The sequence below is a fragment of the Struthio camelus genome, chromosome 6 (genome assembly GCF_040807025.1).
Source record: "Struthio camelus isolate bStrCam1 chromosome 6, bStrCam1.hap1, whole genome shotgun sequence".
NCBI lineage: Eukaryota > Metazoa > Chordata > Aves > Struthioniformes > Struthionidae > Struthio > Struthio camelus.
This window is the reverse complement of record NC_090947.1, coordinates 2536228-2549882: the sequence shown is the minus strand read 5'-3', so window position 1 is coordinate 2549882 and position 13655 is coordinate 2536228. Positions and strand designations below refer to the sequence as shown.

The window sequence follows — 13655 nt, the reverse complement described above, 5'->3', positions numbered from 1 at the left end:
TGAAACGCCTGAGGTTTGAGAAGCCAACTCCTTCGTTGAAACGCCTGAGGTTAGCTGCCAGGAAGTAGGCTGCAATAAAGAGGAGGATAATAGGGAGCGAGCAAGGTCGATAGGGAATGCTGGCTGTCAAAGATAACAGAAAATAATGACTTAGACGGTTAGGAGCTCTTCCAGTGACAAACTGCTCAGATGGTGAGCGTGGAGGGCAGACGGAGCTGTAGACTGAGTTGCAGTGGCGAGGTTTCTGGAAAGAGGGACAAGGAATATGTTTTGTTCTCCAATTTTATTTGCCTGGGGGAGGATTGAGATCAGTTTCTTGGCCTGAGCTGAGGATGCAGCTTTTGGCAGGAAAACTGTGAAATGAGAAAGGTGCAAAACCATATCTAGCATAATTCTTTTGAATCAAGCAGTGCTTTCTGTGAAGTTCATAAGAGACCCATTCTTCAGACTTCTTCTGAACGTTCTTCACCAACTTCTAGCTTTCTTCAGTTAAGGCTGTTGTGTAGAAGGACGGACGGTGTTTATACCCTCCTAATGAGCATGCAACTTGAATGTGTTTGTAGGGCTGCCTGCTTTAAATCGGAGCAGCTCTTCTGAGGCCAGGAGAGCTGAAGTTGTTTACGAGCATGGAGGACCTGGCATATTATTGGAAAGGGCTGCCATTCTCTTTGTACACTCACGTAATGCCAAGAAATACAAAATGCTATTTCTGTATGTAAAAAGCCTGAAAGAGGTAACTGAGACGGGCTTGCCGTGAACAAAAAAGAAAGACAGGAGAAAAGTTGAAGGGGGATTTCCCAAATATTTCCGGCCCTTCTGGGTCTAGCATTTTTGTGATTATTGCATCTTTAACGGGCTGGTGCGTTTTTGCCTTGTCATTAACCTCAGGAAGTGTTAGGTGGTGGAACAGAGCATGCAGAAAATAAAAGAGGAGCCGGAGTATAGAAATGCGAAAATTATGAGCAACAGAGCGCCTGAGCACTCTGCGGTGCTTTGATTTCTGCTGGTTTACAGCTCAGATGATTTTAACAAAGTGATTTCCAGGGCACCTTTAAACACGCGACAGAGGCTTGTGTTGATATTTTGACACCGAATGCCCCGTGGTTTGTTCTGGGGACTCTACTTTGGATGTGCAAGTGCTGGGGGCCGGCGGGGGCTGCCTGCATGTGGTGCCGGCGGGGGCCCTGTGTGCTCCACCCTCACCTAGCCTCAGCGTGCCAGGATTTAACAGTGCAGTCAGGGACGTCTAAAACAGTGCTAAAGCGGGCTCTGTTTTGCTATAAGTGCCAACGCCTTTGAACAAGCACAGCCTATCCTTGAAGCTTCTCTTCTTCCTAGCACTCCCATGTAAAGTGGTACGTGGCAATTCTTTGAAAGTCTATTCTTTATTTTTTTTTCCTTTTTTGAAAGCCATCCATATTTTGGTTCTTGTTAGAAGCTCTGCTTTCACAGGAATGTGGATTTTTTTTTTTTTTTAAAGAAACTGGCACTATTTAGGCTAAGCTACAGTGAAGTATGTACAGGAGAGTGTATGTGTTGCTCCATGGTGCGTGCAGGGTGAATCACGTGGCAAGGTAAATGTCGGCCTTGGGTCGTATCAGTGCATTCATGTTTGTTGCTGAGGCTTGCATGTTAGATGACCCCAGCATCTTCACAAGATGCTTTCAGAGCTTTCCGATGTTTTACTGTTAATGCATTACAGAGAGGAGCAATGATGTCATGTCCTTCTTTAGGAAATAACCCCCCCCCCCCAAAAAAAAATGACAGCTTCTTAGAGCGTTTTAGACAAAATCACAACAAAAAGTCATGAAGTGATTCTAAGCTATGTAAAACACACTGGGTGGGGTGGAGGATGCATGCACGTATCTAAAGCAAAGCGATCTTTATTTCTAAATAACTCCTTCCCCCCTCTCGAATGGCCACCTCTCTGCTCACCCGAGCTGAGCATCTTCTTGGCTCACTGCATCTTTCCCATGCCAGAATTTCAGAGGTGTTTACAAACTCCCAATTCAAAAGGTGAGGTAGATTTTCTGTGGTCGGGAGTCAGCTTCTTTCTCTGGACTACCAGAGGCCATTTTCATGTTGGAGAGTGCTTGCGCCTATGCAAGAGGCCAGGTTGCAGTCCTTGTAATGACCAAGGATAAGCATCTCCGAATGGCACTTGGTTCATGCAAACACATTTTTCTGGCCTTTTCTGGAGGATTGAAATCAGGCCTTGCAAATAGATGGTGGCAGCGCAAACCCCAGAACTGAGCTAGGCATGGGGCGAATTTTTGAAGTTAGCTGAATTATCACTGTGGGAAAATGTGTGGGGGTTTGGATGGCTGCATTTTCATCAGTGAATCATTTAGGCACTTTATAATGGTTTACAACTGAAATCCTAAATACTCAAAAGTCAAATAGTCCTTGTGTAGTGTAGCAAATGCTCTGAGGTAACTATGTTTAAAACAAACATTAAAAAGTCCAAAGATGACTTTATATGTCAAGCTAATATTTTGAATAGGAGATTAAACCAAAATTTCTCTGTCTCAAGATGAATTTTTCACAACAGAACACATTTTAGTTCTTTTGCTCACTGTCTTTTTGATTTGTTAAGGGAAAAAGAAAAGCTCTGTAATGTGAGTTAAGCAGACCTTTATTGCATATACCTAAAGTGGGATTTCTTTTTTGCCACAGGGAAAATAGGACTGTGCTTGGTGATCAGTGATTTCATTGCTGCTTTTCTTTCCTCTTTCAGTGTATTCGTGGAAGAAAAGCGACTCTAGAAGAACTGCAGACAGTTCACTCGGAAGCCCATACGCTGCTGTATGGCACAAACCCTCTGAACAGACAGAAACTGGACAGCAAGAAGCTTCTAGGTATAGTTCAGTGTGGGGAGGGGTCACCTTCCAGATATTTGACGTTCCCACTACCAGCCACAGCACTGACTTGCGGTCACTTAGTGTTAGCTGTCTGAAAGGTGGACACGCAAGGCTCCCTCTGTCCTCAGCTGTAGACAGGTCTCAAAAAGATTCATCCCACCTGCTTTAAATGGCTACCTGAGAATGGTACAGGATGTATGTCCCGTTCTTAAGGTAGATCCTTGAATCTTGGATAGGGGACAGAGGCACCTCTCTGCCGACCTGACCTCTTGTCCAGAGAGGTTTGTTGCCTGCCAGGGGCTCGAATAAGACATGTCATGGAAAGGCTGCCAAGACTTGTCCATGCATCAGACTACTACCCTCTGCTGCTCTTCCATGTGGGCGCTAACGACACAAAAGGCAAATTGGAAACCATCAAGTGGGACTTCAGAGCTCTGGGGATGGTGGTTAAGGGTCTGGGAGCCCAGGTCGTTTTCTCCTCGATCCTGCCTGTGAAGGGGAAGGACCGGAGGAGGAGGAGAAGATGGGTTTTCCAAGTTAACAGCTGGCTGCACTGCTGGTGTTGGCAGCAGGGCTTTGGTTTCTGTGACCATGGGACCCTGTTTGAAGATCGACAGCTGATGGAGAGAGATGGGATCCACCTCACCAAGCAGGGCACGCCTGTCTTTGCCAACAGGTTGGCCAGCCTGGTAGGGAGGGCTTTAAACTAGGCAAGATGGGGGAAGGGGAGTGGTACAGTGACACGGTAGTCAGTAAAACACTGCTCAAGTCAGGATGCCTCCAGCATCCTGGAGCATGCAGCCAGGGGAGACAGCATGGGACATGGCGAGGGAGGGTCCTCTTGCACCTCTCCTGAGAAGCCTGCATGCTCCATTGGCTCTCGGAAATGCCTGTACACCAATGCACGCAGCATGGGGAATAAGCAGGAAGAGTTAGAGATCTGGGTGCGGCTGCAGGGCCATGATCTCATTGCAGTTACAGAGACATGGTGGGATAGCTCACATGGCTGGAGTGCTGTCATGGATGGCTACGTGCTTTTTAGGAAAGACAGGCCAGGAAGGCGAGGTGGTGGAGTTGCCCTTTATGTGAGGGAGCAACTAGAATGTGTGGAGCTCTGCCTCGGGGTGGATGAAGAGCAAGCTGAGAGCCTATGGGTAAGGATTAAAGGGCAGGCTAGCATGGGTGACACGGTTGTGGGGGTTTACTACAGGCCACCTGACCAGGAAGAAGTCGTCGATGAGGCCTTCTACAGACAGCTGGAAGTAGCCTCACGATCACAGGCCCTGGTTCTCATGGGAGACTTCAACCACCCTGACATCTGCTGGGAAGAGAGCACAGCTAGGCACAAACAGTCGAGGAGGTTCCTGCAGAGCACTGAGGATAATTTTTTGTCCCAGGTGGTGGAGGCACCAACAAGGAGAGGTGCGCTGCTGGACCTTGCACTAACAAGCAAAGACGGTCTAGTTGGGGATGTGAAGGTTGGGGGCAGCCTTGGCTGCAGTGACCATGAGACGACAGAGTTCAGGATCCTGCGAGAAGGAAGCAGGGCAATAAGTAGGATCAGAGCCCTGGACTACAGGAGAGCTAACTCTGGCCTCCTCAGGGCCCTACTTGGAGGAATCTCATGGGGTAGGGCCCTAGAAGGGAGGGTTGGTACAGGAGAGCTGGTTAATATTCAAGCATCACCTCCTCTAGGCTCAGGAGCAGTGCATTCCGCTGAGTGAGAAGTCTGGCAAAGCAGGCAGGAGACCTGCAAGGATGAGCAGGGAACTCCTGGCCAAACTCCGACAGAAGAAGGAAGTCTACAGAATGGGGAAAAGGGGACAGGCCACTTGGGAGGAATACAGGGACATTGTCAGAGTGTGCAGGGATGCGACAAGGAAGGCTAAGGCCCAGTTGGAATTAAATCTGGCAAGGGATGTCAAGGACAACAAGAAGGGCTTCTTCAAATACATCAATAGCAAAAGGAAGACTAGGGAAAGTGTGGGCCCGCTGCTGAATGGGGCGGGTGCCCTGGTAACAAAGGATACAGAGAAGGCAGAGTTATTGAATGCCTTCTTTGCTTCAGTCTTTATTGCTAAGGCCAGCCCTCAGGAATTCCAGGCCCTGGGGACAAGAGAGGAAGTCTGGAGAAAGGAAGATTCTCCCTTGGTCGAGGAGAATCGGGTTAGAGATCATTTGTCCAAACTGGACATCCACAAATCCATGGGCCTCAATGAGATGCACCCACAAGTGTGGAGGGAGCTGGTGGACATCATTGCTGGGCCACTCTCCATCATCTTGGAAAGCTCCTGGAGAACAGGAGAGGTGCCCGAGGACTGGAAGAAAGCCAACGTCACTCCAGTCTTCCACAAGGGCAAGAAGGAGGAGCCAGGAAACTCCAGGCCTGTCAGCCTCACCTCCATCCCTGGACAGGTGAGGCAACAGCTCATCCTGGAGGTCATGACTAAGCATGTGGAGGACAAGAAGGTCATCAGGAGTAGTCAGCACGGATTCCCCAAAGGGAAATCATGCTTGACCAATCTGATTAATGATTCCTTCTCTGATGGGATGACTGGCTGAACAGAGGCAAAGAGAGCAGTGGATGTTGTCTCCCTGGACTTCTGCCTGGCTTTTGACACTGTCTCCCAACATATTCTCCTAGTTAAACTCAGGAAGTCTTGCCTGGATGAGTGGAGAGTGAGGTGGATGGAGAACTGGCTGGATGGCCGAGCTCAGAGGGTTGTGGTCAGTGGCACAAAGTCTAGTTGGAAGCATGTAGCTAGCGGTGTCCCGCAGGGGTCAGTCCTGGGTCCAGTCTTGTTCAACTTATTCATCAAGGACCTGGATGAAGGCACAGAGCGCACCCTCAGCAAGCGTGCTGATGCCACACAACTGGGAGGAGTGGCTGACACACCAGCGGACTGTGCTGCCATTCAGAGGGATCTCTATAGGCTGGAGAGATGGTCAGAGAGGAACCTCCTGAAGTTCCAGAAAGGGAAGAGCAGGGTCTTGCACCTAGGGCGGAATAACCCCATGCAGCAGTACAGGCTGGGGGTTGACCTGCTGGAAAGCAGCTCTGCAGAGAAGGGCCTGGGAGTCCTGGTGGACAACCAGTTAAGCATGAGTGGACAACCAGTTAAGCATGGTGGACAACCAGTTAAGCATGAGTCAGCAATGAGTTAAGCATGAGTCAGCAACTTCATAGACATCAACAAATAGCTGTCAGGTCTGTATGGATAATCTGCAAGTAAGATGCATGGGTCTGTTAGGCAATCCTATTAGTTGAATTTCAAAGTGAATTTGCTTATTCCTTTCAGTGGGGCCTCGATTCACCTGAAACAAGTCTGCATCTGCCCTAAAATTTTCCTTGCAAACGATCTAGGGGAAAGTTATTCAGAAAACCAACTCCTCCCATAGCAATCAAATTGCATGAATTTTAGCAGCTTACCTGAAATGAATTCATGGAGACACCTTCTTTTTTTTTTTTGCTGTTTAGCAGCAGTAGGTGATAGGTTGGAGGGGCGGTTTTGAAAGTTCTCATGTGGAGATCAGGAATAAGACAGTTCTGGAATCTAGAAGTTGAGAAAGTTTATGCTGAGATTAACTTCACTTTACATGATATAAAAAGAGGATTAACTTGATGGTCTGCATGTTGCAGTAGTCACAGCAAAAGAGCTGGAAAGAATTTGCAACACGTTCAGTATGTACATTAGATCCCCAAAGAGGAAAGCTATTAGCCAGTTGTTTAAACATGTAATTAGCACTGTATTTATAGCTAAGTTACCACGTCTTTAAAACCCAGAGAAATGAGAAGTAGACACCTTTGGCTGAATGAATCACAATTAATATGTACAGTTTAAATAACTTATGACATCAGGTCCTGGTAGTGTAAAGCTCTTGCCTTGCGTAAGACATATCTGGCAGTCCAACAAATGGCGTGTAAATTTTCCCCCCGCTGATCTGAGAAGTCTCTGGCTCATTTGCCAGTGCACCACCTCCATACTGATTGATTTCACTGCAAATTTCTGGGACTAATTAACTAGCACTGAAGATGAGGATGTTTGTCTTGACCATCCTCTGTGGATTGGATTCCCTGTGTTGTGATCTGGGCTGTGCTCTAGCAATTTTGATTCATTGGCTTTACCAGCCTAGATCAGACACGGTCAGCACCCTGCCTCTGGCAGTGGTCATCACCAGCACGGGATGAACAGTGTTTTGTCCTAATCCTTCTCATTATGGAGTAGTCTAACATCAGACGTTTGATACTCTACACTACAGACAGTTTCAGGGTAGACTGTGATAATACTGAATGTTTCCTACGCATTCAGATGTCAGATCCTCTTGCAATGCTAGTCCATTCCTTTTTTGCCTCTTGGTATAATCTATATCAATAGTTCCAGAGTTATATTTGGGGAAACAAACATTTTATTTAATTCATTTTGGATTTGGGGTTCCCTGGTTTCAGTGAACCATTCCTGATGTTTTATACAGAGAAACAGAGGTAAGAGAAGCTCTTGCTCTACCTTTCATGACTTCTCTAGTTTTATTGTGTTCTCACATACCTTTGAATAACTCATTTTAAAATGTCTGTAGGGATTAAGTTTATTCCTCTAGTGAAGAGAAATAATTCTAATACATGAGGGTATTCCACTCAAAAAGTTACCTGTTCAGGTGTAATTTATAAAGAAGGTGAAGTTGTCGAGGAACAATATTACTGACAAATCAGTCTGAAGATTAGCATATTTCTGGATGTTAGAGTAGATCTAGGCTGAGACTACACCCATGGCTCTAGCAATGGCCCAAAATGCTGTCAAGCAGCTATTTTTTTAACATTTGCTGTTCCAGGCTGTAGCCGCAGGCAAGAGGTAGAGTCCCCAGGATCTCCAGTGGGAATCGTTTTCCAGTAGCTCTTAACTGAGCTTAGAGCTCGTTTCCTCAACTCAGTTGGCACCTTTTAGGCTTGAGCTGCTAACAGAGGGAGACTCGCTTCCGACTTGCATGACCATCTTTGCCCTGACAGCAGCCGACCACCTCTTCCCACTGCCCAGTTGTCCTCCCATTGTACAGGGCTATTGCTGCTTCTGTGGTGCTGTCACGCTCTGCGTAGGCCACAAGCTGCCGTTGATGTTCACGGCGAGGAACCGAATTAGCAGAAGAGCAAATAGCTTCGCCGTTTGGCATGGCTGCCCGTCATGCTGTCCAGCGAGAGAAAATAGTTGATAAGTCAACAGACAGGGATCTAGAGGGGCAGCGCAGCCTTCCAAATGCGAGCTGAAATGCCGAGATGCGTGAGCTCATCTGGGGTGTTTGTGCAGCATGCAAGTAGAAGGTTAGTTTTGGGAAGCAGTGCACGAAGGGATGTTGTGTCTAAAAACAGCATGCTTTCTTAACTTGATGATTTCCATGGTGCTGGACCTTAGTGAGGATAGCTGCTGCTGATGTGCTAGGAAAATCTCCTTGAAAAAAACTGGGCTTGAGTGTGTATAGGTGAGTGAGCCTATAAGCAGCCCCTTCTTCAGCCGTCCTCCCTCATTGTGAGGGTTTACAAAGTTTTTAAATGTGTAAAACAGCTTTGTGGGGTTCTTTTAAATACGTAGACTGATTCTGTGGAAGGCTTGAAGTCCAAGGCCAAAGCTTGGTCTGAGGTTCACCTATGCAAACGTATGTTTGTTAGACCTGAGTGTCTTGGTATTCGTCCGATCAAAATGTGGTAACTGACTCTGTGTAAACTCTTCTCGTTCAATAGATCTAGGAGCAAGAAAAAGCGCAAGAAATCTCAGCCTAAAAGGAAGAATTTGTAAAACAAGGTTTTTTTTTTTTTAAGCTTCTGTAAGTGATAATAGGGATGTCCTTTCATCTGGCAGCTCTTGAAGGGGAAGTGGGAAGGAAGTAAATAGTTTAGATATCTTAGAATCATAAGCAGGTGTCAATTCATTCAGCTACTGTGGCTCTGCTGAATACTTAGACTTCTGAAGTATATATTATTCAGAAGTATATATTATATATTCCCTCTGGTCCTGTAGATTGTTACTTTTGCGTCTAAGTCTTCTTGCAAAGAGTTCTTTACTGATGTGGGAGAAGTCGCTTGCTGCCACAGAAGTCCACTGTTGATATTGAAGTTGCCTTTCCCAGAGGAGCCCAAGCATTACAAAGATCTGCTTTCATATATTTTTATCAGATGGGTTTGAAGGTGGCAGCTTTCAATGCAGGTTGCATAACTCTCCTCCTTGAAGTGCTGCTAAAGCCCTTGAAAGTCTCGTGGTGAAAAATAAAAATCCATCTCTTGTTTGACAGCATAAAGCTTTGGAACCTGTCGAACAAGTTTAAACTTAGGCAAATAAGGCTGCTTTTAATTTGTGTATAGCAAACATAAATTGTTGTCAGAAAGATAAATATTTAAATAATAGGTGGATTAGGAGTGAAAGATGTGACAGGAGGTCTAAGTCAGGATGATCTAAGAACTTTCATGTGGATCCAATCAAAGAGTGAATCTAGCTGTGCACTCAGATTAATACTACAGATGCATTAACTCTGCTTTCAGTTGAAAGGATAACGTATGTGTCTGTGATGCATCTGACACCACCGTGGTTCTTGGTCAGTAACGTGTGTTTGCCGTCGTGGTTAATTCACACTTTACAAAGCCAGTTGTTAACATTTAAGGGGAAACTTCCTCAGATTCGTTATTTCAGTATAGGCATTACCAGAAAAGGAACTCACTGTGAAAAAATTTCAGCACAATTAATTTCCCTGCTAGCTTTCATTCGCTTGAAATAGGTCTCAGGCAAATGAATCTGAGGCAGTGTACTCCAGATCTTTTAACAGTGCCTGCATATGCACGTTTCCTTCTCTCCATTTGCTCGTTGTGCACTGACATACATGCAAGTTGTGTGCATAAACATCTGTGCAAGTCATGCACAGACAATAGTGGTAAATACAGGAGAATGCTTTTTTTCAGTGTACAGTTTACAGTCCTGTGGAATTTTGAACGGATGATAATATTGCTGATAAAAAGGCAGAGAAAGTGATGTTACTGTTCTTACCTGCTATTAAATTAGCCCTATAGACATTTTTCTACACTTTTCTCAAATGCTTAATGTTGATTTTGCTCTTTCAGTCAAAACACATTCTGTTTGCTCACCACTGGTTTATTTTTTTAACATTTTCCTCTTTTATGAAACTGATGTGCTACAAAATCCTCTAGTAAATCTGTAGATGACTGATAATTAAGGTTTTTTTTTAAAATGATTTACCATTCTCCTTCACCTGAAGGTAGTTAAAATGTTAATCTCAGAAGACATGCTTAGCAGTTATTGATAGCATCTCAATCATCTAGAGTCAACATGGTTGCCTGAAACGCAGAACAGCACACAAACCTTTCAAAATATGTGATTTATAGAAGGCTTTTGCACTGCAAAAGGCTTTTGAGGAAGTACAAGTGTATGTTTTATGTATTATTTGAAATATAACTCTATTTGTGAGTTTTTTGAAAATTGTAATAAAACCAAAGTCCATAACTGTGTTGAGAAAGACTTCAGTATTGCCATAAAACTAGACCCATATCTGGTGAACTTTGACTTGTTGAGGACTTACTGGCTTCATTCTTTTTTCCTGCAGGTTCTCTAACATCAATGTTTGTCAGGCTTCCTTGTGGCGGTGTTGGGGTGAGTACTTTCTTTAATGTGTAAATAATGTCCTGTTTGTTCTCCCAAGTCCCATTGGTAACAAAAATTGTTGCTTTGCATTCCATCAAGCAGGTAATTGCAACCAGATGTTACCCATAAACATGGTCTGTCTGGGGTGTGGGGTGGCAGTAAGAGTCTCACGTGCATTTCTTCAAAAGCAGCGCAAAGATTTTAAACTATTTTGGAGTACTGAAATATGTGTGACATTCATTGGAGTGTTTTGTTTCTGGCTTTTGGGATGCAAAAACTCATTTCCCAGGCAGCGATGTTTAATGGCTTGGAGATTACTACGTTTTAAAGCAACTGTTGAGGACAAATATGCACTGCAACTACATAGAAAGCAAGATATGCTTTTCATGTTGCTCTGCTGTGTAGGTGTTTCATCTTCAGTATTTGTACTTCAGAGCTGCCTGCGTAGTAGTGCAGGTGGAAAATGTATTAATAAAATCATGATATTGAAGGATAAAATTTGGGAAGTTCCTGTAAATAGCAAGTTATTGTATTTGTGTCTGAGCTATAGTATTGTCCTAGAATAAAATGTCTCGCAGGTTACCCAGCACAAGGGAATTGCAGTCTTCAGTATTTGGCATCTTTCATTTTTGGGGCTCTAGGCAATTGCACATGAATTCTGAAAGAGGTGACTAAAATATCTATCTGTCTGTCATGTAAAAGCTGAACATCTGTCAAGATTCCCTGGTAACAAAAAGAAGACTTTTCTTATTTGTTTGTTCCCCGAAGATTGAAAAAAATACCATTCCAATACCTTGTGTTGAAAGTTTTGGGTTTTTTTTGAAGCCTGAAAACTTGAAAGTTTTCCTTTCAAGTCAGACTTTCTGCTCTAAAGTTTGTGTGTAGGGTGGCACTACAGAAAATCTAGGAGAACAGGAAGAGAAAAGAATGAGAAGAGACAATAAAAGGCATTGTGTTTGAAAATTCACAGTGGTAGTTCTTATGCATAATTGTAGCTCGTGAGGTTGAATTTAGAGGTCTGGATTCTGTTATGGAAATGAAACAAAATTGTTTTCTTCCTGAGTCTTTGCAAAATCGCTGCTTTGAAAATTATCCCATCAAAAAAAGAATACTGGGCATTTATTCATCCCGCCACCACTGAGCACTCGTAGAGATATTTTATTTTGTATTGTAAATATACTGCAGTCTCCTAATTCATGGCAAATTTTTGGCTGGAGTTTAAAAGGTTTGAATTTACTCTGCCCTGCAGTCAGGCATGCCATTCAAAGCAAAAATTATCATTTGCAAATGAAGACTGAATGGTAACAAGTAGAGACAGTGCTGGAGCCTAACGCAGTCCCAGAAGTCTTGCATTAAATCTTAAATCAAGGCAGGAAACGCACAGTGCTGGTATTATTGATATGCTGGTAATATTCTGAAGATAATATTTGCAGTTAACTTTATGGTCAGTTGTCTCCATGTATCCTTAAATGTTAAATAAAACATTTGCTAACTTTTCTACAGTGTTTTAGTAGTTCCAGTGGATATTTCCTTGTTGTAGCAGAAAAGCTTTTTAAAACCAGCAGTTGGCTAGTAAGCAACAACATGATAGTCAAATTTTTTCATAAACATGAATTTGGATTTTTTTGTTTTGTTTTGCTTTCCCAGTTCCGTTGGAATACAATGCCTGTTATTTGTGTAGTTCTGCTCTTTCTTATCTGATAGAGAAAAATACGTTCCTCTTCATTGTGTTTGGGGTGCTGTTCTTCTTATTATATACACAGCAGCTGTGTATTTGTAGGGAAAATGAGTGCATAGTAGAGAGTGCATGGTTGGCTATAGCATATTAAGCAGGGATTGTTTTGCGCTTGTATGTAGCATGGATGGGCTTAAGTACAGGCCATTTCCTTTGGAGTAGACAGTACATGCAGTCGTCTTACAAGGTCCTTTCCAGCCTGTTTTCTACTGTCTTTGGGAGTGCAAGATTTTCTCAAGTAATTTGGCTTTGCAGTGCTGTATTTTTGTTGAATAAATACAAGGAAGACTGTAGTCTTTGTTGGCATGCTAGTTCTATGAAAATGGTTGTCCTTAATTTGATTTCTACTATGGGAAATCGTTGCAAGGCACCTCAAAGTGGTGTTTTAGCTGGGGCCACAGAGCCTGCCTTTCAGTAGCAGATGGAAAAAAAAAAACTATTTTCTGTACCAAAGAGGATGGCAAGACACTTTTACGATGAGTGTGACATTATTAGAAGAAAAGATTTAAAAAAATCAGAGGCCAGGTTAAAATATCAACTATGAAGACTTTTAGCAAGGAGTAATTTGAAAGCGTGATACAATTCTGAAAAGTTTCATATTGTGAAGACTGCTAGTTTATTGAATGCTGTTTTTTATGGTATAAATTAATTGTTTTAAATTGTTCTAGCAAGAGGGATTAGAGGCAGTTTTACTGGATTTATTTTTCTGCTGTTGCTTATCAGACTGTTATGCAGGTAGCTATATGGCATTTCTGACTGATGAGGAGCACTGGAGTTGTATCTGGACTCTCTGTTGCTCAAGATCACCAAATAAGCAGAACATTACTCATCTCTGAGTTGGCAGGACTTTTAAGGTTCTAGCAATCAGGCTTTGTTGCAACATTTTCTTACAAGTTGAGGAGGTTGTGATAGCTTGAGAAGTTTTGTGTGCACTGAAGTTGCTTTGTACTAGTTCCATTGGTGTTTTTCTGGTGATGAAGGAAGATCAGGTGTACGTGATGAGGAGAGGGCATACTGGACAACTGTTTACTTACCTAAGTCCAGCTGTTTGTAGCGTGCTGTCTTGTGTCTTTCCTCCTGAATGTGAGGGACAGACCACTAAGAATAATTTAGCTACACAGCCCTTAGTGTGCTGATGAGATCAAGCTCTGCTCCCATTTTGTATGTCGTCTTTGGGATGGTAGAGCACCTGGTTGAGTGACTAACTGCCTATGTAAGATAGAGATAGTCAGTCGAACACCTGTAACGATTCATTACCTGGAGAAGCAGGCTAGATCCCTGCCTGGGTGTCCATGTCCAGTTTTGGAGAGGAATTTCAGCATGGAATATTTCCACATGGTTCTCTACCTTTGTCACCTCAAGCTAAGGGCACTGTAGTGGATGTCTTATGGGTCTTTACATTCAGCTCACCAAGAGGCTAGACAG

At 43.7% G+C, this 13655-nt stretch overlaps 1 protein-coding gene across 17 annotated transcripts in view; it reads left to right on the top strand.

Annotated features, from left to right (window-relative positions):
* Nucleotides 1-13655, top strand: part of HDAC4 (histone deacetylase 4) — a 293162-nt gene that overhangs the window by 242592 nt on the left and 36915 nt on the right. For all 17 annotated transcript variants that reach the window (XM_068947757.1, XM_068947754.1, XM_068947760.1 and 14 more), the window contains 2 exons: nucleotides 2738-2858; nucleotides 10458-10504. In XM_068947757.1, coding sequence (XP_068803858.1) covers nucleotides 2738-2858; nucleotides 10458-10504 — 168 coding nt within the window. The remainder of the gene's footprint in view (nucleotides 1-2737; nucleotides 2859-10457; nucleotides 10505-13655) is intronic.